Consider the following 26,362-nt stretch of genomic DNA (forward strand, 5'->3'; position numbering starts at 1 on the left):
GTCTAGTCCAACTCCCTGCTCAAAGCAATACCAATCCCCAACTAAATCATCGCAGCCAGGGCTTTGTCAAGCCTGACCTTAATAACCTCTAAGGAAGGAGATTCCACCACCTCCCTAGGTAACCCATTCCAGTGTTTCATCACCCTCCTAGTGAAAAAGTTTTTCCTAATATCCAACCTAAACCTCCCCCACTGCAACTTGAGACCATTACTCCTTGTTCTGTCATCTGGTGCCACTGAGAACAGTCTAGATTCATCCTCTTTGGAACCCCCTTTCAGGTAGTTGAAAGCAGCTATCAAATCCCCCTTCATTCTTCACTTCTGCAGACTAAATAATCTGAGTTCCCTCAGCCTCTCCTCATAAGTCATGTGCTCCAGTCCCCTAATCATTTTTGTTGCCCTCCACTGGACTCTTTCCAATTTTTCCACATCCTTCTTGTAGTGCGGGGCCCAAAACTGGACACAGTACTCCATATGAGGCCTCACCAATGCCGAATAGAGGGGAATGATCACGTCCCTCGATCTGCTGGCAATGCCCCTGCTTATACAGCCCCAAATGCCGTTAGCCTTCCTGGCAACAAGGGCACACTGTTTCATAGGTCTCTAAAAGCCAGCAGCAGCCACTCCAGGGTTGTAGGTAGGCTGAAGTCAGTCACTTCTTTCTTTTCGTACCAGGCAATACGTGTGCGCTTTTCCAAAGAGGATGAGACTTGAGGGAATCTTTTACACACCAGAATGTAGGATATTCAGTGATCTAATTAAATATGTGGATTCTGACAGAGGGGATGTTGGCACAGTAGAGATCAGCTTGCATTTTAAGGCTCATAAAAGGTGTTCTAGGTTGTAATGAATAAATCTGTTTGACTGTTAGCTATTACACTTAATGATGCAGGAAATTTTTTTTACATTTGAAATAATTCAATATTCCTGCACTCTTCTTCAAACTGTCAGAAGCCTTGTCACCTGGATTTTATCAAAGAAATGTTGAATGGCTTGTATGTTCTGTGTTTCACAGTCTTCTGTTCTACTTTTACTTAATTTTTTCCCTGTTGGACTTGCTTCTTTAAGCAAATGCTGAACTGTGCCCTGCAGACCTGGTTCACCTGTTGTAGAAGCATTAGTTTAGGACTGTGACATCTGGTCAGGGATTCTGCATACAGAGCCTGAAGGAAGGAAATATACATATGGCTTCTTGCTTTCCTCATTGAGCTTCATGTGCATAAGAACTGCAAAGAGGAGGCAGTCGCTTGATACAGCAATGGGGTTTCCTCTGCTGTACCTAGATGTACTGCCTCATCCCCATAGCTCAATGCAATGTGTTTCAGAGATGGCTCGGGCTGCAGTTCTTGGAGCTCAGGAAAGGTGCCTCCTCCAGCCTGACTTAACATTAAGAAAGGGAGCACTTTGTACCACTGCTGTCAGCTCTGGCCACCCAAGCTGTCACAAAGCATTTTGTCAAAAACTGCCTGCACTGCATAGAGGTGATAAGGATTAGAGAGGCCACATGTATGCCTGCGGTGCTTCTGTTTATGTTTAGGATGGAAAAAGATGCCAGCAGCACACCGTGATGTTTTGTTAGCATTCCAGAAACCTGGGTTAAAAATACCAACAATGCCACTGGTACGGTGAGCCAGCCCTGTTCTGCTCAGAAATGGGTTTATTTATTAAAAAGCCTGCTGTGATTTTTTAGTGAGCTCCATTCTGGAGGCAGGTGGCTATACATCCAAGTTTATATTTTAAACAAGTCTAGATTATATGAATGTAATTAAATATTTTTAAAAGTTCAATTAAAACAATGTTAAATCATTGATTCTCTGCCCCATTCTTGTCTCAAATATCCTCTGGGCATCCACCATCTTCTGCCCCAGGCAGAGAGGTCTGTGTCGGACTTCTTTCTCTGACCCCCTACAGTGTAGCCACATCCTCTAGAAGGTGTTTCTGTGCCTTTCCCAGGGGCTGAACATGCTGCTTCCACAGTGCTCCCCAATTCTGCCTACACAGGGATTGTGAGAAATCACACCTAAGTTGTCCCAAGTGACAGCAGAGAGCACAAGTCGCAGCAACCCGGAAGGCCAGTTTAATCAGTTCATAAGGCCCTTATGTATAGTAGTTCTACATATGTATATATAGTGCCTTCATGCCTAAAGATTCCAGAGTGCTCTACTTAATGACTATAGAGACACAATATTTTAAATTAATCCCCCCACCCCCAAAATAAAATTTAAAAAAATCTCTGCACTTACCACAGAGAGACAGCCCAGTCTGGAGTGAAACATAGCAACTGTTTCACATCACACAGCAATACTATTCAAGTTTTAAACAGGAAATGCATGAGAGTTGGTTTAAACTGTTAGGAGAACACAGGGAAATTAGAATTTGGATAGGATGCCCAGAGAACACCACAACTCATATAAGAAATGAAGTGGGGATAAAATATTAAAAAAAAAAAAAGTCATGAGTACCTGTGGTCAATTAAGTATTCGCAAGAGCACAGCACCCCCTACCACCATGGTAGGTCATTGCCTCAGCACTGACTTAGAGAGGAGTGCTGTGTTGCCTTCCTCTCGGGCACTATAGTTACTCCTAGGGGAATTCTGTGCCCCTACAGATGCACAGAATTCATGTCCCCCACAGATTTCTTTGCTGCCCCACAGAAAAATGACTTTCTGACGGGGAAGCAACAAGACCAGTCATGCAACTTTCCCCGACAGTATGTTTTGGGTGCCCAGGGCAGCTGGCAGAGAGGTAAATCACTGTGGGGCAGGGGACAGGATTGAGGAAGACCTGGCTGGTGGTTCCTATCCTGTGCCGGGCTCAGCTGCTAGTCCTGGCTGGGCTGTGGAGGATGAGACTTCCTCTTCCCCTGCACGGCATCTAGGGCCAGGTCTGAACCACCCCAGGATTTCTCCCCAGGCTGCAGGAAGCTCTTCAAAATCCCCCCATCCCCCACTTCCTGCACCCATCACTCCTCAGCTGCAGGAAGAGGGATCACTGTATGGGGAGCTGCTCCCCCATCCACCCAACCCCCATGCATCCAGACCTTCCCGTGATCTGTTGGTACTGAAGTTGCATCAGATAATGCCAAATTATTCCCCTTTTAACAACAACAAAATTAAGCTACTAGGCAAGGAGGTGTTGCGAGGAGGGGAAGGGAATGTGTGTACAGATAAATACAGGCTTGTGTGAGGAAGGGAAGGAGTCCAGCTTTTCATCTCTCCCATTCAGGGCCGGCTCTAGCCATTTCGCCGCCCCAAGCACGGTGGCATGCCGCGGGGGGCACTCTGCTGCTCTCCGGTTCCGCGGCTCCGGTGGACCTCCCGCAGGTGTGCCTGCGGATGCTCCACCGGAGCTGCGGGACTAGCGGACCATCCACAGGCACGCCTGCGGGAGGTCCACCGGAGCCGCCTGCCGCCCTCCCGGCAACCTGCCGAGCGCCCCCGCGGCATGCCGCCCCAAGCACACACTTGGCGTGCTGGGGCCTGGAGCTGACCCTGCTCCCATTCAACCTAGATACAAGGCCACTAGCAGAGCTACTAAGGAGGCTGTGTTGTCTGTCTGTAGCTGTCTGTGTTGTCTGTCTGTAGCATATGTTTTACTGCACCTTTTGGTGCAAATCCTGGGTGATCCTAGATGACCAGTGTCAGCCTGAGGAGGACTGAATGGCTGTGACGCGCTGTAGGCAAAATGGAGGAGATGATGAGGGGAATCAGCTGGAAGGATTGGCAAAGATGATTTCCAGAACAATGAGGGAGCGGCGGTGTCAATTATTATTAATGGTTACTTGTATTACTGTGTTGCTTAGGAGCCCTAGTCTTGTGCCAGGACCCCGTTTTGCTAGGTGCTGTACACACATGGAACACACAAAGTGGCTGCTCCAAAGAGATTTTAACAGGTTTGTAACTTTTAGGAATTTTATTACATCCTGGACTGCTTCTGGATGCTGTGGTGGCAGTCATGGCCAGGAGTGTCCCTTTCTGTCTAATGTGGAGAGACCTTTCCGCAGGGATGAGACCCTTGCTACCATTATCCATTTCTCAGATTGTAAACTGCTCAGAGCAGGGCCTGTCTTGCACAATTGGGTGCTGATAATGGCCTCTGGATGCTACTGGAAATAATTACCCATTCCATGCCTTTGCCACCTTGAGAAGGGTTCGCTAATGGGCTCTGTATTAAGCTACAGCTTGAGCTAATCTGAAAATGCTGCTTGGTTATTAAGTGGTGCACATGCAAAGATCACATTACGCTGATACACTGTAGTCTGCGCTGGATGTAAATATATTGCTGGTGGAGTTTATTGTAACCTCAAAAGCCCTAAGTTGTCGTGGACCTGCTTACCTAAGAGACCATTTCTTTCTCTGAGATGCTGCTTCACGTGAGATCAATAGAGGTGCTCGAGCTGTCAGCCCCTAGTTAGAATAAGATGGGGCTGTTGGCAGGGTTGTTTCAGGTTGGGGTGCTCTGTTTTGGAAGTGAACTCACTCCCCTCTGGGTAGCACAGAGCTTGAATTTGATAATCTTGCGTTTATATTGTAAAGCTTAGGTTTTCTTTTGGGCATTTGGGGAGTGGGCTGGTTGAGGAATGTAGCACGGCCTGTTGAGGGGTGATTGTTACATCAAGCCACTGTTTTTTGCATACAGTATGGGCAGTTCATCAAGCATGTTGTGAATTTTAATTTGTGTAATGTGCCTACAGCCAAGAATAGATGCAAACATTTCGAATTGGTGAAAAAGAAGGAAGTCTTCTTACCAATATAATCACTGCATATGTGTAAAGGCATTAGAAATGGAAGTAAGAGCATTTCCTTTTAGAACTATATATGTTTCCTAGCCATTTGTTCACTTGCTGTGTTCTGTTCTCTTTTGTAGCACTGAAACTATTAATCCACATTTGTCAACAGGTGATGCAAACTCCAACTTTCAAATTGGCAGGAAAAGCAGGGAGCACCTTTCCTGGCTGATTCTAGAATGGGAAAATGACATGGCTCAAAACTCAGACTTGAACTTTTTTTAAGAATCAAAAAAGTTTATAACTAATTTTTTAAAAGGATATTTATTTTTGAGCATCACAGCTTGAATTGCAGTGTAGACATACCCAAAGACCATGGATTTTCTGTAGCTTTCCTTCTGTGGTCATCTCTTCTGCTTTCTCATGTTTTCTTTCCTGTCTTCCAGCTCTGTTGTAATTTGCTTCTCTCCTGTTCCTCCACCTCCTCTTTCTTTGCCCTAGCCTCACATGCTTGTCCTATGGCTCTGGTCTCCATACTGTGCATTCTACTATTCTCTTCTACTCCCTGGCACCTATAACTTTCCCAGGGGCGCAACCTGGGTCTTCTTAATGAGGGGGCCCAGGCTAGCTGACAAGTAGTAAAGGTTATGTTCCGAGAGGTGTGTGTGTGTATGTCTGGGGTCGGGGGGATGGTTCTTCCTTTTTGCTTTGCAGTGTGGCACATGTCTGTCCTTGCCGAGCTGCCATCCCTTCTTCTGGAGTGGGCTGGGAGTGGAAGAGGTATCGGAGGCAGTGTGAGGAGATAGTGGCCCAGGGTTCTGGGAAGCAGGGAGATGGGTCTCAGGGAGTCTATCTAGTGGGAGGGAAGGGGAGAGGTCTTGGTCAGTCCTGGTGTTGTCTAGTGGGAGGGGTGAGGAGGAGGGGGAGAGGTACCAGCTGGTCCAAGCCTCTCATTTTAATCCTCTGAATTCTCTAACTTACAACAAGGATCTAGCAGGCTGCTGTCAGCTACAGAATATAGAGAGATTATATGACTTTGTCAGAAACAGATAGTTAAGGGTTAATGTCTCTTTTACCTGTAAAGGGTTAAGAAGCTGAGTAAACCTGGCCGACATCTGATCAAAGGACCAAAAGGGAGACAAGATACTTTCAAATCTTGGTGGAGGGAAGTCTTTGTTTGTACTTTTTGTGTTGTTGTTGTTGTTCGCTCTTGGGACTAAAAGGGACCAGACATACATCCAGGCTCTCCAAATCTTTCTGAATCAGTCTCAGGTTTCAAACTTGTAAGTAATTAGCCAGGCAAGGCATGTTAGTCTTATGTTTGTTTTCTCAACTTGTAAATGTTTCTTTTTGCTGGAAGGATTTTTACCTCTGTTTGCTGTAACTTTGAATCTAAGGCTAGACGGGGTTTCCTCTGGGCTATAAAAATCTGAGTATCCTGTAAAGTATTTTCCATCCTGATTTTACAGAGATGATTTTTACCTTTTCTTTCTTTAATTAAAAGCTTTTTTTTTTTAAGAACCTGATTGATTTTTCCTTGTTTTAAGATCCAAGGGGATTGGGTCTGGACTCACCAGGGATTGGTGGGGGAAAAGGAGAGGGGATGGTTAATTCCTCCTTGTTTTAAAATCCAAGGGGTTTGGATCTATGTTCACCAGGGAATTAGTGAAGCCTCTCAAGGCAACCCAGGAAGGGGAAAGTTTTGGGGGGACAGAAAGTGCCCCAGACTCTGCAATTCTGGGTGTTGGCAATGTTACCAGATCTAAGCTAGTAATTAAGCTTAGAAGGGTCCATACAGGTCACCCACATCTGTACCCTAAGGTTCAGAGTGGGGAAAAAACCTTGACATGGTGGTAGCTGTGGGATTTTTAGGAACCAAAAGCCAGTGGGATTTTTTTTCTCTCCTTTCTAGCTGCTTGGAAAGCAGCCTGAGGGCAGAGGTGTTAAGTTTTTAACAAGGGTCTTTGTTAAGAGGAGGCTTCAAGCTGTGAGCAAGCAGCCAGCAAAAGGGAATTTACAAGCTGAATTGTTTTCTTTCTTTCTACCTCTCGGGTATAGCTAGTTCGGAAGTCTCTGTTAATCAAGCAGCCCTGCTGAGTGCATCCCAGGTTTCAGTGAGCTGCAGAGGGGTGTGTGGCCAGCACAAGAAAGCAGGAAAATGAGTACCAGTGAAACAGTTAACAAACTAGAAATGGCTAGGCTGGACGCAGAAGAGAAAGCCAAAGAGGCTGACTGCAGGAGAGCTATGGAGATGAGAAAAAGAGAAGAGAAAGCCAAAGAGGCTGATCACAAAAGAGCTATAAAGATAAAACAAAAACAAAATAAAAATAAAATAAAAAAAATGAAAATAAAAAAAAAGATGAAGATAAAACAAAAAAAGATGAAAGAGAGGGAAAGAGAGAGAAAGCATGAACTGAACTTAGCACAGGCTATGCCAGATGTACCAGCCAACCCTAACAACCCTTCTCCAGGTACTGTTTCCCATCCCAGAAAATTTCCCACCTACAAGGCAGGTGATGATACTGAGGCCTTCTCAGAAAATTTTGAAAGGACCTGCCTTGGGTACCGCATCTCTGCAGACCAGTACATGATAGAGCTGAGGCCACAGCTCAGTGGACCCTTAGCAGAGGTGGCGGCTGAAATGCCTAAGGAACACATGAACGATTATAATCTTTTTCAAACCAAGGCCAGAATCAGAATGGGGCTAACACCTGAGCATGCCCATCTGCAGTTCAGAGACCTAAGGTGGAAACCAGATGTGCCATTTACCCGACACGCCTACCACATTGGGAAAAATTGGGATGCCTGGATATCAGGAGCAAATGCTAAATCTCTGGACGAGCTGTCCTTCCTAATGCAAATGGAGCAGTTCTCAGAGGGTGTTCCTGAGGAAATAGAAAGGTACATCCTAGATGGGAAACCCAAAACTGTAACCGAGGCGGGGGAGATTGGAGCCAGATGGGTGGAAGTGGCAGAAAAGAAAAAAGCTACTAGCAAGGGGAGCGAATATCAGAGGGGGCAAACTGAAAATAAACCCTATCACCGGGGGCAACCCAAGACCCCACGTACAACCCAAGGAAAGCCCCAGACACCCTATTGTCCCGCCTCACCAGTCTCCAGGAACCCACCTCGGCCCAGTGACCAGTAAGCTGGGCGATGTTTTAAATGTAATGAACTGGGACATATAAAGGCTAACTGCCCCAAGAACCCCCAACCGATTACAGTTCTTTACACCACCATCACACCAAAGATCCCCAGGCCCAGATGCCTCTCAGATACCCTTGGAGCAAAGGGAAACCTTGAGAGTGGGCAGAAAGAAGGTTATCGCGTGGAGAGACAACGGGGCACAAGTGTCAGCTATCCACCAATCATTAGTGAACCCCAAATTCATCAATGCAAAGGCCCAAGTGACAATTCACCCATTCATGTCAAAATCTTTAAACTTGCCTACAGCTGAATTGCCTGTCCAGTACAAGGGCTGGTCAGGAATGTGGACTTTTGCAGTCTATGACAATTATCCCATCCCCATGCTACTGGGGGAAGACTTGGCCAACCAGGTGAAGCTGGCCAAGAGGGTGGGGATGGTCACACGCAGCCAAGCCAAGCAAGCTTCCACACCCATCCCTGTTCCTGAGCCATCCACAAGGGCCCCGTCTGTGTTACCAGAGACGCAGACAGAGGTGGTGGAACCGGATCCCCTGCCAACGACTGCAACAGCCATAGTGCATCCAATCCCAGAACCGGAACTCGAAAAGCAACCAGCACCAGAACCGTTGCCAGCACTGACGCCAGCGCTTGCAAACCCATCTACAACTCCAACGCCAGAGGGCACCAGCGGGCCTGGACTGGCAGAAGTAGCAGACAACCCTACCCAAGAGGCTCAGCCAGAGCCTGAAATATCACATAGTGCACCAGCGGAAAGCGGTTCACAATCAACGAAAACAATCCCATCACCTACATTGCTTCCAGAGGGACCAAGCCCAAGTCCACAGTCTAAGGAGGAGCTGGTGTCTCCAGCCTCAAGGGAACAGTTCCAGGCTGAGCAGGAAGCAGATGACAGCCTTCAGAAAGCTTAGGCGGCGGCACAGAGCACCCCACCGCCTCTCAGCTCTTCTAACCAATCCCGGTTTGTTGTAGAACAAGGACTTTTATACAAGGAGACTCTTTCTGGTGGACACCAGGAAGACTGGCATCCGCAAAAACAGTTGGTAGTTCCAACTAAGTACCGGGGAAAGCTCTTAAGCTTAGCCCATGATCATCCCAGTGGCCGTGCTGGGGTGAACAGAACCAAAGACAGGTTGGGGAAGTCCTTCCACTGGAAGGGAATGGACAAGGACGTTGCTAATTATGTCCAGTCTTGTGAGGTGTGCCAACGAGTGGGAAAGCCCCAAGACCAGGTCAAAGCCCCTCTCCAGCCACTCCCCATAATTGAGGTCCCATTTCAGCAAGTAGCTGTGGATATTCTGGGTCCTTTCCCAAAAAAGACTCCCAGAGGAAAGCAGTACATACTGACTTTTGTGGACTTTGCTACCTGATGGCCAGAAGCAGTAGCTATAAGCAACACCAGGGCTAAAACTGTGTGCCAGGCATTAGCAGACTTTTTTGCCAGGGCAGGTTGGCCCTCCGACATCCTTACAGATTTGGGAACTAATTTCCTGGCAGGGACCATGAAAAATCTGTGGGAAGCTCATGGGGTGAATCACTTGGTTGCCACCCCTTACCACCATCAAACCAATGGCCTGGTGGAGAGGTTTAATGGAACTTTGGGGGCCATGATACATAAATTTGTAAATGAACACTCCAATGATTGGGACCTAGTGTTGCAGCAGTTGCTTTTTGCCTACAGGGCTGTACCACATCACAGTTTTGCGTTTTCACCATTCGAACTTGTGTATGGCCACGAGATTAAGGGGCCATTACAGTTGGTGAAGCAGCAATGGGAGGGATATATGCCTTCTCCAGGAACTAACATTCTAGACTTTGTAAGCAACCAACAAAGCACCCTCCAACACTCTTTAGCCCTTTCTAAAAAAAACCTAAAGAATGCTCAGGAAGAGCAAAAGGCCTGGTATGATAAACATACCAGAGAGCATTCCTTCAAAGTAGGGGACCAGGTTATGGTCTTAAAGGCGCTACAGGCCCATAAGATGGAAGCATCATGGGAAGGGCCGTTCACGGTCCAAGAGCACCTAGGAGCTGTTAACTATCTCATAGCATTCCCCACCTCAGCCCTGAAGCCTAAAGTGTACCATGTTAATTCTCTTAAGCCCTTTTATTCCAGAGACTTAATGGTTTGTCAGTTTACAACCCAGGGAGGAGATGACGCTGAGTGGCCTGAAAGTGTCTACTACAAAGAAAAAAGTGACGGTGGCGTGGAAGAGGTAAACCTTTCCACCACCCTGGAATGTCTCCAGCGACAACGGATCAAGGAGCTGTGCACTAGCTTCGCCCCATTGTTCTCAGCCACCCCAGGACGGACTGAATGGGCATACCACTCCATTGACACAGGTAATGCTCACTCAGTTAGAACCCCACCCTACCGAGTGTCTCCTCATTCCCAAGCTGCTATAGAACGAGAAATTCAAAACATGCTACAGATGGGTATAATCCGCCCCTCTAACAGTGCATGGGCATCTCCCGTGGTTCTAGTTCCCAAACCCGATGGGGAAATACGCTTTTGCGTGGACTACCGTAAGCTAAGTGCTGTAACTCGTCCCAACAACTATTCAATGCCACGCACTGATGAGCTATTGGAGAAATTGGGACATGCCCAGTTCATCTCTACATTAGACTTAACCAAGGGGTACTGGCAAGTACCGCTAGATGAACCCGTCAAAGCAAGATCAGCCTTCATCACCCATGCAGAGGTGTATGAATTTAACGTGCTTCCTTTCGGGCTGCGAAATGCACCCGCCACCTTCCAAAGACTTGTAGATGGTCTCCTAGCAGGACTGGGAAAATATGCAGTTGCCTACCTCAATGATGTGGCCATTTTTTATGATTCATGGGCAGAACACCTGAAACACCTGGAAAAAGTCTTTGAGCGCATCAGGCAGGCAGGACTAACTTTTAAGGCTAAAAAGTGTCAAATAGGCCAAAACAGAGTGACTTACCTTGGACACCAGGTGGGTCAAGGAACAATAAACCCCCTACAGGCCAAGATGGATGCAATCCAAAAGTAGCCTGTCCCAAAGTCAAAGAGACAGGTCCAATCCTTCTTAGGCTTGGCCGGATATTACAGGCGATTTGTACCACACTACAGCCAAATTGCTGCCTCACTAACAGACCTGACCAAAAAGACCCAGCCAAATGCAGTTAAGTGGACTGATGAGTGTCAGAAGGTCTTTACCCAGCTTAAGGCAACACTCATGTCTGACCCTGTGCTAAGGGCCCCAGACTATGACAAACCATTCCTAGTAACCACAGATGCGTCTGAGCGTGGTGTAGGAGCAGTTTTATTGCAGGAAGGACCGGATCAAGAATTTCATCCTGTCATGTTTCTCAGCAAGAAACTGTCTGAGAGGGAAAGCCACTGGTCAATCAGTAAAAGAGAATGCTACGCCATTGTGTATGCCCTGGAAAAGCTATGCCCATACGTTTGGGGACGGCGTTTCCAGCTACAAACTGACCATGCTGCGCTAAAGTGGCTTCATACTGCCAAGGGAAACAACAAAAAACTGCTTTGATGGAGTTTAGCTCTCCAAAATTTTGATTTGGAAATTCAACACATTTCAGGGGCTTCTAATAAAGTAGCTGATGCACTCTCCCATGAAAGTTTCCCAGAATCAACTGGTTAAAAATTGTCCTTGAAATGTAAAAAGTCTTGTAGCTTTACATAATTAGTAGTATATGTAAAGGTGCCTGTGTTTTATTAATCTGTTTATTCTAATGTTTTAGGAAGAAATCACCGCCAGTGTGGTTCCACACTGTCTAAAATTTGGGGGGCATGTTATAAACAGATAGTTAAGGGTTAATGTCTCTTTTACCTGTAAAGGGTTAAGAAGCTCAGTAAACCTGGCTGACACCTAACCAGAGGAGCAATAGGAAGACAAGATACTTTCAAATCTTGGTGGAGGGAAGTCTTTGTTTGTACTTTTTGTGTTGTTGTTGTTCACTCTTGGGACTGAAAGGGACCAGACATACATCCAGGCTCTCCAAATCTTTCTGAATCAGTCTCTCAGGTTTCAGACTTGTAAGTAATTAGTCAGGCAAGGCGTGTTAGTCTTATGTTTGTTTTCTCAACTTGTAAATGTTTCTTTTTGCTGGAAGGATTTTTACCTCTGTTTGCTGTAACTTTGAATCTAAGGCTAGAGGGGGTTTCCTCTGGGCTATTTGAATCTAAGTACCCTGTAAAGTATTTTCCATCCTGATTTTACAGAGATGATTTTTACCTTTTCTTTCTTTAATTAAAAGCTTTTTCTTTTAAGAACCTGATTGATTTTTCCTTGTTTTAAGATCCAAGGGGATTGGGTCTGGACTCACCAGGGATTGGTGGGGGAAAAGGAGAGGGGATGGTTAATTCCTCCTTGTTTTAAAATCAAAAGGGTTTGGATCTATGTTCACCAGGGAACTGGTGAAGCCTCTCAAGGCAGCCCAGGAAGGGGAAAGTTTTGGGGGGACAGAAAGTGCCCCAGACACTGCAATTCTGGGTGTTGGCAATGTTACCAGATCTAAGCTAGTAATTAAGCTTAGAAGGGTCTATGCAGGTCTCCCACATCTGTACCCTAAGGTTCAGACTGGGGAAAAAACCTTGACAGACTTAAAACCATATAACTGGTTCCCTCACTCTCCATCCATACCCTGTGTACAAGAAGAGGAGAGGTAACCAGAGTTTTTAGTGATGGACTCTGCCTAGTTCCGCTCTTGGGGTGTGCCAACTGGTCTAGCATGGACAGTGGCAACCTCTGGTCACAGTGCCCACTAGAGCACTCGCACCTCTCCTCCTACCCCTCTCCTCAGCATTTGTGCATGTTCTGAGAGCGAGGCTATAAAAGGGGGCATGATGCCACTGGCTGTCTCTGTTCCTTCTACCACGTCAGTAGTTAAGAGCTAATTAGGACTCTGCAGAGGAGGAGAAGGTGGGAGGTGGGGCGGACTGTGAATATGCACAGTCTATATCAGAGAAGTCTGGTTACAGGTAAGTAACCTCCATTTCTTCTTCAGTGTCCTCTACATATTCCCACTAGTGGGATAGTGTAGGGAGTAGTATTTGTTAGTGGATGGAGGAATTCGGGTACAGACCCCATACTGTTTCAGCTGCTAAAGGGTCATCAGGGAGATGAGCTCCCTCCACAGTTGGACCAGACTAGTGGCCTTGTGACATCTGGGGAGAGGAAAAGGCTGCGGGTCATAAGGGAGGCATGGGTGCCCAGGAGTCTGAGGAACCTCTAAAAGCAGGTCTTTCAGCTGCAGACTGGTGGGAAGCTGCCTAGACCTTTTTTTTTTCCAGAAAAAGAGGATCACAGAGCGTGGGTCTGGAAAATAGCTGGCAAAAGACGTCTGGTAGAAAGCAGTCCAGGGAAGCAGTAAGGTACTAAGCGAAACTGGTTCCATCTGCTTCATATAGGGTCCCTGGACTGGAACCCAAAGGAGTGGGTAGGCCTGGGTTCCCAACCAACCCCAACAGAGAGAATATTGAAGGCTGCAGAGAAAAGGGGTCCAAACCCCAAGAGTCCGGAGACTGTCAACCATTCACTAATGTTGGTGGCCTTCCATTTCACTAGACGTTTTACTGTGCCAAGAGGGGAGACTATTAATGGCCCAACCAGAGGGCTGGAGTCATAGAAAGGAGCTACCAGACATGGGACTAAATGATGATTGGCCAAGCAAAGGGGAAACTGAGGCAGGTTTGCCCTAACAGCCCATTCAACCCTAAGGGGGTGCCAGTAACTGAAAGATGCTCCAGACATATAATTAGAACAGATGAAAATACCATTGTAAATGGGCTGCTACTGCAAACAGACATTTGGCAAAGATCCCAGTTACAATGGAAAGGCCAAATGCTAGAATGTTGTACTGAAAATGGTTGTTCTCCCAGAGTTTATAAGCAAAGCAAATAATATTGCATTCGTGGCAAACATAAAATATCAAACAGTTGTTTTTATTGATTCTCCCATTCTTTTTAAAATTGTAGAGGGAGAACCAGTTTTACTATTGGAGGCAAAGACAAGTGATACTTCATAAGGCTCAGATATGAAGTATGAATGAATGGCATAAATTCCTGGATAGATACATAGTGTGGATGTGTTCAGAATGTGTCTGGAAGACTTTTTCAATGCTTATTGTTGGAAAGATGTGAAAAGGGATCCCTGGAGGTATTAGAATTCTGCAGTGGGGAAAGCACATAAGGCAGCAGGGAGGGTGAAAGAGAGAACCTGGGGAGAGGCTGGAAGAAGCAGCCAGGAAGTGGGGAAGTTATGAAAGTCCCGGAGCAGGGGCCCACATTTGGGAGGACAGTTTCTGGGCTAATGGGTGGAATGAAAAAAATTGGTGCACATAAATTACCAAATGTATAATCTTACACTACATACACATGGCTCTGCATTGTTGCCCTTTCTTACACTTTTAGAGCTCAGGACACTGAGCAGTACATTCATATGTCTGCTACCTCCCAGGGCTGCATGGAGTTACTTCATCCCTGATTTTCTTCTAGAGATGCCTAGTGTAAGGAGCTAGAATGACATTTCATCTGTTCGCCAGAGAGAGTAAAGAGCTATTGAAGCTAAAGGATAATGTTGGCACTGAAACAAATGCATATAAATTGGCCCTGGACAAATTTAGGCTGGAAGTTAGAAGGTTTCTATGGGGTGAGATTCTGGAACAGCATCCCAGTAGGAATTTTGGGGGCAAACAATATAATTTGTTTTACAAGAGTTTGACAGATTCATGAGGGGCATTGTATGATAGGGTTGCCAATGGTACAGGAGATGGATTTGGCAGCCCTGGGAGATCCCTTCCAACTCATGTCTTATGTCCCTAAAATCTTATACTTCAGGGCATCAGCAAGTCACTGTAGTGGTCAGGAAGGGATTTTTTAACCCCAGTGTCTTTGGGTTGCGGGGGGCTTTTTTGGCTCCTTCCTCTCAAGCATCAGGGGTGGCCATGGCTGGCAATGGGCTATTTGATGGGGTAGTCCCATACCTTGCAGGGTGGGAGTGAGAATCTTCTCTCTCTGATATATGGCTGGCTGGTTCTTGTTCACATGCTCAGAGTCTAACTGATCATCATCTGTGGGGTTGGGAAGGGATTTTCCCCCAGATTGACAGTGACCTTGGGGGTTTTCACCTTCCTTTGTAGTGTGTGGATGCAGGTCATGTGCCAGGATTATCAGGGTATATCTCACTTAGTCATTTCCCTGCCGTGGTGGCAGCATTGGGCATCTCACTTAGTCATTTCCCTGCCATGGTGGCAGCATTGGGCATTGCACCTATCTCCCTGCTATTCTCTACTTATGGCACATAACAGTCTAGTCTCCTGTTTTGGTCTAGTTGGGCTCTTTTGCTCTAGTTTTGACAGTTGTATTTAGTGTGCAGGTGCTGGATGGTGTTGGTGACCTGTGAGAGACCGAAGGTCAACCTGGATGATCTGGCGGTCCCTTCTAGCCTTGAACTCTGTGAGACTGACTAGCTAGTCATCTTTCTCTTTCTGTATGCCCTACATTTTTGTCTGGTCAGGACAGAAAAAGGGAGCCGGTTTCTAGAACCCCCCTAGAAGGAGATGCTCATTTAAACTACTAGAGATGAGTAGGGTGTTTAATTCCCCTCTGGTCCAAAATCAAAGCATTGCAAGCCCTAAGCTTTCCGGAATCATGAGTCAGGCCCCAAATAATCATGAAATTTTAACATAAGAAACATTAGTTTCCTTTCATTTGCTCTCTGATGTTAGAACCTTTAGGATTCCTATTTTCAAGTGGTGTTCTGCAACCACGAGGGCTAGAAACGTATTTTCTGTATAAATGAAAGCTGAGAGTCTTGATTCCAGGAGCTGAGACTTTAAGAAAAAAGCTCCCAAGTAGTGTGAGATTCATAAGAATGCAAGAATGGCCTTACTGGGTCAGACCAAAGGTCCATCCAGCCCAGTATCCTGTCTACTGACAGTGGCCAATGCCAGGTGCCCCAGAGGGAGTGAACCTAACACATAATGATCAAGTGATCTTTCTCCTGCCATCCATCTTCACCCTGTGACAAACAGAGGCTAGGGACACCATTCCTTACCCGTCCTGGCTAATAGACATTAATGGACTTAACTGGTCCCATGAATTTATGGAGTTCTCTTTTAAACCCTGTTATAGTCCTAGCCTTCATGATATCCCAGCATTCATGATAAAATCCGAGTGGTTAGCAGCATTGGATTTACCTTATGCAGTATTGCAAGCTCAAACAGCTCAAAAATGAGTCAGACCCCCCAAAACATGAGATTTTATTTTTCGATTATACATTTTTGGCCTGTCTGGATTTTTTACCTCCCCCCCCTCTCCCATGTGTGGCAGTTAGTGGCTTCAACTCTCTCAAATGCATAAAGTAAGGTGCAGGAGCTCCCCTCAACCCCTACATCAATTCTGCCCTCCCAGCCTTTCCTCTGCTCCCCCTGCAGTTCCTGGGTCCTTCACCCTCTCTTCCAGGCCTGGGGCTCTGCAGCAGGGATCTCTGCTTTCAGGCTTGGAGGGGCAGCTCCAGTGGTTTGCCACCCCCTCTACCGCTTCCCAGGCAGGTGCTACAGGGAAGGGGAGAGAGGAGCCCTCCTGCTCCTCCCAAGAAGTGCAGGATTGACGGGCGGGGGCGTGAAGTGGAGTTGTCTTGAACTGCTGGGCTTTTCTGTGAGATTGGTGTTGGCTCCTGGTTGGTGGGTGTGGGGTGGAGAGCTTTGCCTGTCTCCTGCAGAAGCTCTGATTGGTTGCCTGTCCCCAGGAGGCAGGGCAGTGGGGGAGGCAGCCAATCACTGGGGATTTTCCCCCAGGAAGGGTTGAAATTTCGGAGAGGGGGAGGGTCTTTCACATTGGCCAGATGCTCCAGCCACAGTTGACATCCCAGGTGCCAGGGAGGATTGTGGGAGTTGGCAGCCCTGTCTGGGGGCTGTGCCCCTCCAACCTCGCTGTGCTGCACCATCTCTTGTTGAGGGAAATGCTGGGGCTTGGGTCAATCTGAGCATCAGAGTGGCTATACTGGGTCAGACCAATGGTCCATCCATCCCAGTACCCTGTCTGCTGACAGTGGCCAGTGCCAGGTGCTTCAGAGTGAGTCAACAGAACAGGCAATCACTGAGTGATCCATCCCATCATCTACTCCTAGCTTCTGGCAAAGAGAGGTTTGGGACACCCAGAGCATCGACTGGATGGGTTTGCTGGAGAGCAGTGCAAGGCAATTCTCTCCCCGACTACCCTCTTTTGTACGCTTTTGGGCTCCCTTGGCTAAGGGACTCCCTTGGCTTGGAGAGGGTGTGATTAATTTGAAACCCTCACGGGGTAGTAGATTGTGCAACCAGTGGGTTGGCACAGGCATGTTTTCCTGCTGTGATTTCAACCCAGATCATTGAAACATCCGGAGTTGACCCCATCCCTGCTTTAGGCAGTGTATTATGTAGAGGGGTGCCCATCTGCCTCACACACGACACTTAGAGAGATACCATGGGGAGCATTTCTCCTTGCAGCCATGCCGATGAGGAGTGCAGACAGTTGAGCAAGGCTCCCCTGAGAGGCCTGTGTTGCACATCTGCCCTCCCATCAGCTAGCATGGAGGAGGATGAGGATGAGAGGGGTCTCAAAGTATCAAATTAACCTCATCTTGATGTTCTTCTCTCTCTCTTCTCTCTCCTGAGCCTGCCTGGGAATGTGTGTGTTGTTTTAAACCCATCCCCTCCCCCCTTTGCCCTTTACATAGTTCAATAGAAGATAATTTCTTCTGCACCAGGTAACAGTTCTCATAATCCTCTAAAGGTCTGCCTGCTTTCCGCAAGCTGCATCTGCCCAGAAAGAGCAGGCATATGACAGCTTTCATGTTCAGTGCAGAGAAAATAGTTGTCCCCTTCCGTGTCTGTCTGTCTCTTTTATTTTTTGGTTCCCCTATAAGCTGCTCCCTCCCAATTCCTCCCCCATTCTGTTTCTCCTAGACTTTATTTATTTGAAGTATTACATTTCATTGAGGGTGGTAATCTGGCAGTTGATAAGAGGGGCAGACAGAGTGCTCCTTCTGTGTGTGTGTGTGTGTGTGTGTGTGTGTGTGTGTGTGTGTGTGTGTGTGTGTGTGTGTGTGTGTGTGTGTGTGTGTGTGTGTGTGTGTGTGTGTGTGTGTGTGTGTGTGTGTGTGTGTGAGAGAGAGAGATAACAAACGCTCTGTCTCAGTCCCTCTCTCAGCAAGTGAATTGACTTGAAAAAAAATTCCTGCACCATCCAGGCAGAGGTGGAGCTGGTTTTTGGTGGGTGTGTGTGGGAGAATAGATTCCCCAGCTGTAATCCTGAGAAGTGAATAGATTCCTGAGCCTACCCTCTGAGCTCATTCAGTATTAATGGGAGCAAGAAGGTACCGGGAAGGCTTTTCTACCTGCTGCGAGGCATGTCACTGGGAGCCAGAGAGAAAGGGACAGAGATTCATTCAGAGACTGCAGAGGAGCTGGAGCTGCTGTTGCCGCCGCCACAACAGACGTTCCCAAAGCTGCTTGGCTGAAAGGAGCCAGCAGGTGCTTTATGCACATCGGATTCATTTGGGTTGATTATTTATTTATTTATTTGCCTCCTGCTCTCTTATCCCCTTGATTCCCCTCCCCCATTCCTGCTGTAATAATGTTCAGGCATCTCAGCCAGCGCAGCGGATGGTGGATCAGGCAGGGGGATTGTACTGGTGATTTCTGCTTTGTGCACAGGTTTGCTTAGGGGAAAGCAGGTTCTATCATTTATTTTATTTTTGCTAGAATAATCTTGGTCCCCAGAGTCAAGGTGCAGGAAACAGAGATGTTAAAATACAGACAAGCCCGAACACAGAGAGGACAGTTGCTTTTAAAGAATTGCAAGTAAGCTGATTGTTGTGTAGAAGTGTGACAGGGATGGTATAGCTGTTCTCAGGCAGGTCTTAGGTTGTCTCACCTCCAGCACCTGTACTGTGTTTGGGGAGCAGCTATTAGCTTCTCCTTTGGTGGTAAACTGCTGTTTTCGATGTTTGATCCAGATAGAGGAGCGAATGAGAGTCTCGTGAAAAGGAAGAAGAGAACAGAAGTCTTAATCGCGAAGTAGAAAAATGCATAGCAGGGTTGCAGTGCTGGATGCCCATCCTTTATTGCAAGTGGGTTCTGTTTGCAACGGATAGCTGTGGGCAGAGAAACAGCAATTAATGTTTTATTTTTAATATGGCATCCACAATCGAGGGATCAAAAGGATGTGAAGGCAGTTGGCTGAGTTGCCAGGAGTCAATGTTGTTTTCTTGACGATCCTAAGCACATTATTTGCTTTTTTATATTCTGACAAATATTCTTTCTCCTGGCTACATTTTCACAGACTTAATGTGTTGTTGCTAACGGGCTGAAGTGAGTTTTCCCCAGGTCTCATTGTTGTCCTCTCCCCACGTCCAAGCTAGCATCAGGCTTACAAACTCTGAATAGCTATAAGAAAAATAAGAAGGGATCCCATTTCCACGTACTTGGTTGGGTTTATTTCAGTGCCCAGACATGATGGTGATGGACCTTTTGGAAATGCCTGTAGACACACTGGTTCTTTGGAGTGTGTGTATTATCATCTACCACTAAGTCTCCCCACTTCTCTTGTTCAAGAAAAAATGAAACTGAGATCTTGGATGCCTCCTACATACCTCGTGGGCATCCTTAGAGGCCAAATCCCTCTATTTCCGATGGGGCAGCATGTGTCTGGTGAGCTGCTGCTCACAGCAAGAGCAGTGAGATATATGCCGTCATTACCGAGGGATTCTTTCCAGAGGGGATTATTTTTTTCTTTCCTTAATTCAGTTCGGTGGCAGCTGCAGTAAAACTCAGCAGCTCTCCCTCTGCCAGTATTTGCTTTTTGGATAAATACACACTGGATTTTATTTCTTCTTTTTAAATGTGAAAAATATCAGCATGCAACATGGACCTCTCTAAACTGCTCCTTTGTCCTCTCTCTTTTTCTCCGACTCTCTTAGTGCTCCCTCCTTGTCCCTCCCCCAAAGGTGAAATGCACCGGGTAGTGAACACACACTGGCTCTAGCATGTGTGACTGTGTGTTCAGACTAGGGCACACGGATGTATGCGTGCAAATGCTCGGACACTGCTGGTGCCATGTCTTCATTCGGGAAGCTTACGGAGTACTTCAGCCTGAGGAAGTCGAGGAATGAGTTCCGCTCAGACCGTCAGAGTGGCCGTCGAAGCGGCAGCTACTGCTGTAGTGTCACCGAATGCAGGTACCGGGAGAAAAAAAGTCCACCACTCCCTCCCGATGCATCTGCCTGTGTTAGTGTGGGCAGTTGTGCGGCCAGGGAAGGCTTTCATCTGTTTTATCACCAGGGCTTGGGGGTGAGGGAGAAACCTTTGTAAATGGGGTATATGTGTCTGTGTTGTTTCATGGGATATCTGAGCACAATTGACTATTCCATCATCTGGGATGCCTTTGAAAGGTATAGAGCACTGGTGTCTGCTTCCCTGCTGAAAGTGTATTGTAGATGTAGGCACAACTTGGACATTCAGTCTTCCTGATCCTTTACTGCATGCGCACATACATGGTCTTTTTTCTTGTTCTTTCCTTTTATATTAAACTGCTTCACCTGTTCTCCCTACTACACAACATTAAAGCTACGGGTGCCAAATGGCCCTTTTTCTGGGACTCCAAGCATTGGGAGCCACAACAGGATATTACACAAAGGACGACGAGCTGTTGAACAGTCTAAGTTCAAAGAGGGTATGTGTGTGGGAGCTACCTTAATGGAGTCTCTTGTTTCCAGACATACAGTAGTAGGTGAGAATGGAAAGAAACAAATCCAATGCCATTAACCTCATGGAATATTCTCTAATAAGCCTCAGGGATTGCCAATGTAGGGTATAACAGTCGTTGTACACTTGTATGCTTATCTTTGGGGAGAGAATCCAGCCTTGGGGGTGCTTTAGATCATGCTTAAAGATGCCAAAGCATTCCAGATGTGTAAGATTTCTCTTTTGTTTTGTGGCTTGCAGGGATGCTGGAACAGTTTGTATAGTACAGGTGCTGAGAGCTATTGAAAAAAAACTGCACGCCCTGTATATGATGGAAACCACTTCAAGCCAGGGGGTGCTGCCCCATCCCCAGCACCCCAGCATGTATGGTGGCATGTGAATTTGATTCTTATTGCTGGGAAAATGCTTTGTGTAGCTTATTTTTCCATTCACATATGAGCAATTGGCAGGCGAGTTCTAACAGGGTCTTTGATGCCTCTTGCTAGGGATATTTGCTCTCATGGTTCAGTGAAAGGGTTGCTTTTGGGGGGAGTGGAAATGTAGACACCAGTGACATTCTGTTCAACAGTGTCCATCCCCACAATTCACCTTCTGAACTGTATGTGGTGTTTTCCTTTTAGAGAGAGCGCTTGTGATGGATGGCAGATTTGTATAGCAGAACATATCACTTGAGTGCTTCCAGACCCAAAGAGAAGCAATTCATGCAGGGTGGGGCACTAATTTAGGGCTATACTCTTTCTCTCTCTCCATTCCTTTTGTATCAGTTCAGTCATAGTGAGAGTTCTGGACGAATGGCGTGTTTATAAAATTAAATAGCATTATATTATCTCTTAAAATTTCCTTTCCAGTCTGCTGCTCAGAAGTTGTGCCGGCTGTTTCTGTACCTGCACATGTACATAGATTAGATGAAAGGTTTTCAATCACCCTATCATTGTGGGTCACTGTGTCTTTCTTTTTCTCTTATACACTTCCTCCCTTTTCCGGAATTCTCTGTTCTGCCATTGCAGGAGAGACAGTGAGACCCCTCCCTAGGCTTCATAGCCTGAGCTCTAGCATCGCAACTTCAAAGTGCTGTTTACACAGCTATTTTTAGAGTGCTAGCACAAATCTTGCTCGCACAAGTTGGCCAACCCAGGCCGGGAGGCTTGCTGCCATAGGCAGGTGAGCAGGATATTGTGAAATTAAGAAGAGACTGGAACGAATCTGATTACAATCCCCAAAGATAAATTCAGGTTAAATCTGCTTTCTACCTGCATTTCTTTACAGTGTCCATTCAGACATGGTTTGTGGGGAGCCCAGGTTTGAGGGAAAGAGTTTGTTTGCAAGTGCTGGGAAATTTTGCACATGCTGTAGACCATACTGGTACATGAACTGTGTGCTTCATGGAGAACAAGCTTCTGCCATGGAGAGAACACCTCTTATGTCCCTCTGACACCTTGATCTCCCTATGTCTTGCTGCTGTCCAACCTGTTGACCCCCCATGTAAGGGGAACACAACCACAAGTGATATGGATTTCTGAAGCTTCGACATGCAGAGGACTAGGGCACTGGGGAATTCTGTCTTCTGAGGGTGTCTCCCACATGGACGCTCAAGCGAGAGACAAAAGATTCCTTTCTGGCTTTGTGATATTGCATATGCTAGAAAGGGTTGGCTGGGATACCTGTATACCAGTTGCCTGAACAAAATAAGCTGTATTGACAAAAGGGCTCTCTTGATGGTATAACTGTGTCTAAGCTAGGGCTTTTGCTGTCATAGCACTGTCGGTTAGAGGTGTGATTTCCGTTCTACACACACACTTAGCAGACATAGCTATGCGGACAAAACTTATAGGAGTAAACCAGGCCTATATCAGCGAGGAAATGGAACCTTATGGAACTGACTCAAAGGGAATCCAGCTTTCCTTGTCTTTGCACCTGATTCTTCTGTCTTGTGTCTCCATTGTTATTTACAGCAGTGCAGTGTGTGTGTGTGTGTGTGTGTGTGTGTGTGTGTGTGTGTGTGTGTGTGTGTGTGTGAGAGAGAGAGAGAGAGAGAGAGAAGGATTGACATACTACCCCTGTGAGGGGGTGGAGAAATGGGCTTGAGTAGCAGCTTACATTTCCTATGCACAGGGTGTAATCAACTCCACATGCTGCAAGACTGGATTTTCAGCCCCTCTTTGTGCACCTGGTGTTGATACATGTCTCACTCTTCCCATAATTACATGTAATTGATTACAAAAGCAAAAATAAAATTTTGACTGATTAAGCATGAAACACTTTAATTCTAAAGTGTCACTTTCTACCCAAACTGCTTGGGTGTTAGTTTGCCTGCTTTTTCCAACCTCCTTTCTTTTGGAAAGAAAAAAATTAAAAATGCCATCTCCAGAATACAACTAGCTACTCTTACAACACCAAGAGCCACATATCTGATTGTAAAAGCAGCAAAGAATCCTGTGGCACAGACGTTTTGGAGCATGAGCTTTCATGGGTGAATACACCCACGAAAGCTCATGCTCCAAAACGTCTGTTAGTCTATACGGTGCCACAGGATTCTTTGCTGCTTTTACAGATCCAGACTAACACGGCTACCCCTCTGATATCTGATTGTGTAGAAAGCATCAGAGATCTAAGATATGAGACAAAGGAAACAGATTCAGATGCACTGGGAGACACCTGAATCTAACTGTCTTATATATTGTTAGAGAAACGAGGTGGGTGAGGCAATACCTTTTCTTGGACCAACTTCTGTTGGTGATTTGGTCCAATAAAAGAGATTACCTCACCTACCTTGTCTCACTAATATCCTGGGACCAACATGCTGCAACAACACTGCATACAACAATGGATAATCTATATGGTAGTTTTTCTAGCTCTGTTATGCTTTTTTCTATGCTTATTTCATAGCAGGATGATAACACTGGCAAAGTAATGTAATGGAAATGTAGCTAGGATGTCCAGATCCCATATTTGGATGCTCAGATTAGCACAAAAGTTCAAAAATGCCCACTTTACATGCCTCTGTAGTGGAATTTTTAGTAGACTGTATTAGAATCCTGCTGGCTACTTACTGTTTTCTTCTAGGCTCTGAAGGAGCCGGAGGATCTGTTGTGCTGTTCCAAAACCACCTGGGACCAGTAGGAACCAGATAAATATTAAAACTAGGAGTCCACTAAGAGGGATTTGGTAATTTGAGCAGCCATGTAAGACATAACTTGGCACTCTTCATTTTCAAGAGACTGTAGAGACGTTAATAAATATTTATGGTTGGGGTGTCTTGTTTGGGTGTCTTGTCTTAAGTGCTGCGTTTTAAAATTATGCCCACAGATGTAAAACATAATTTGGAAGGCATAGCTAGATCTGTTGCATTGGTGAAAGTGAGGGACTGAGGATAGGTTAGCAGGGTTCACATGTATGCTTGGAACAGGACCACTCCCTTTATTTTTTTTCCAGTTTCAGTCCTGCTAAAGCAGTGCATGATGTGAGTAGGTGTTATACAAGTTTCCCACACACATTACCACCAATGTACCTCAATTGTGATCTGCAGCATCTGTTGCTGTCTCAGTCCCACCAACAGACCTCTGTTCTGACCTACAGCTGCCTCTGTTATTCCAATCCTAGACAGAGACTGCCAACTGTGTGCAGTGACGTGGGCTTTATAGTGGCGGTTTTCCTATAAATCAGATGGCCAGCCAGATCTCCAGAGGTGAATGTTTAGTTGTGTGTCAGCCCAGTGCCCTTGAGTAGTAACACCGTCGAGAACAGGGAGTGGCATGGACACTATGAAGGGAGTGTCAGTGTGCGTAGTCCAGAAATGTCAGACCTCAGTGTACAATTAGTTTCTCACGGTGGCTGCAATAACTGTGAAAAGAGTAAAGGAGTGAATAGGCCAATTTTTCAGTTGGTGCAAATCAGCGTAGCTCCATTGACTTCACTGAAGGATTGCTGGTTTACATCAGGTGAGGACCTGGCCCAATGTATGACCTTTCATCCTGCTCTACATAATGCTAGAATATGGGAATGAATAAACTGCTGCAAACAGTTTTTATGCTTAACCAGGCCAGGAGCTCTGGATTAACACCACAGCTCGTAAGCTGTTGTAGCTGCAGACTGTGTTGCAGGGACAATATTCTTTGGCTTCTGGATGAAGGGGAAGGGTTCCACCCCAGTTGTTTTGAGCATAGGCATACTGCCATAGTAAAGGAAATATTTAAAACTCCCTATCCCTGGAGTATCTGAGCCCTTTACAATCATTAATTAAGTTCTCCTCACCACATTTTTGTGAGGTGGGAAAGTGTCATTAGCCACATGTCACAGAGGAGGCACTGAAGCGAAAGAGGTAGAGTGACCTGCCAAGGTCATGCAGGAAGCAGAGCCTAGGTCTCAATAGGGAAATACAACTTATGAAGCTACTATAAAGTGGGTGCATAACTGGCAGGAAAACCGTTCCCAGAGAGTAGTGATCACTGGTTCGCAGTCAAGATGGAATGGCATATCTAGTGGGGTCCCGCAGGGATCAGTTCAGAGTCCTGTTCTGTTCAATATCTTCATCAATGATTTAGATAATGGCATAGAAAGTACACTTATAAAGTTTCAGAGTAGCAGCCGTGTTAGTCTGTATCCGCAAAAAGAGCAGGAGTACTTGTGGCACCTTAGAGACTAACAAATTTATTTCAGCATGAGATTTCATGAGCTACAGCTCACTTCTTCGGATGCATAGAATGGAACACACAGACAGGAGATATTTATACATACAGAGAACATGAAAAGATGGAAGTATGCATATCAACAGGAAGAGCCTAATCAATTGAGATGAGCTATCAGCAGCAGGAGAAAAAAAACTTTTGAAGTGATAATTAAGATGACCCATAGAAGGTGTGAGGAAAACTTAACATAGGGAAATAGATTCAATTAGTGTAATGACCCAACCATTCCCAGTCTCTGTTTAGGCCTGAGTTAATTGTATCTAATTTGCATATTAATTCGAGTTCAGCAGTCTCTCTTTGGAGTCTGTTTTTGAAGTTTTTTTGTTGCAAAATTGCCACCTTCAAGTCTGTCACTGAGTGGTTAGAGAGGTTGAAGTGTTCTCCCACTGGTTTTTGAATGTTATGATTCCTGATGTCAGATTTGTGTCCATTTATTCTTTTGCGTAGAGACTGTCTGGTTTGGCCAATGTACATAGCAGAGGGGCATTGCTGGCACATGATGGCATATATCACATTGGTAGATGTGCAGGTGATCGAGCCCCTGATAGCGTGGCTACTGTGCTAATAAGCGATGGTCACATAAACACCATCCTATATTGGAAACCCACTGACCGCTATACTTACCTACATGCCTCCAGCTTCCATCCAGGACACACCACATGATCCATTGTCTACAGCCAAGCTCTAAGATACAACCATATTTGCTCCAATCCCTCAGACAGAGATAAACACCTACAAGATCTCTATCAAGCATTCATAAAACTACAATACCCACCTGCTGAAGTGAAAAAACAGATTGACAGAGCCAGAAGAGTACCCAGAAGCTACCTACTACAGGACAGGCCCAACAAAGAAAATAACTGAACGCCACTAGCTATCACCTACAGCCCCCGACTAAAACCTCTCCAGCGCATCATCAAAGATCAACAACCTATCCTTAAAGATGATCCCTCATTCTCACAGATCTTGGGAGAAAGGCAAGTCCTCGCTTATAGACAGCCTCCCAACCTGAAGTAAATATTCACCAGCAACCACACACCATACAACAT

General features: G+C 46.1%; 1 protein-coding gene across 10 annotated transcripts in view; it reads left to right on the forward strand.

Annotated features, from left to right (window-relative positions):
• The window catches only part of LOC127058304 (ankyrin repeat and fibronectin type-III domain-containing protein 1-like), a 698,608-nt gene that overhangs the window by 153,134 nt on the left and 519,112 nt on the right, over positions 1-26,362 (forward strand). For 5 of the 10 annotated variants that reach the window (XM_050968080.1, XM_050968084.1, XM_050968086.1 and 2 more), the window contains exon 2: positions 19,845-20,102. The exons of 2 other annotated variants lie outside the window; for them this stretch is intronic. In XM_050968080.1, coding sequence (XP_050824037.1) covers positions 19,945-20,102 — 158 coding nt within the window. In that variant the 5' untranslated portion in view covers positions 19,845-19,944. Of the gene's footprint in view, positions 1-11,840; positions 11,918-18,229; positions 18,425-19,844; positions 20,103-26,362 lie in introns of those variants that run through there. 3 more of the 10 variants (XM_050968081.1, XM_050968083.1, XM_050968082.1) reach the window with 3 other exon arrangements.

The sequence above is a fragment of the Gopherus flavomarginatus genome, chromosome 9 (assembly GCF_025201925.1).
Source record: "Gopherus flavomarginatus isolate rGopFla2 chromosome 9, rGopFla2.mat.asm, whole genome shotgun sequence".
NCBI classification, from domain to species: Eukaryota; Metazoa; Chordata; order Testudines; family Testudinidae; genus Gopherus; species Gopherus flavomarginatus.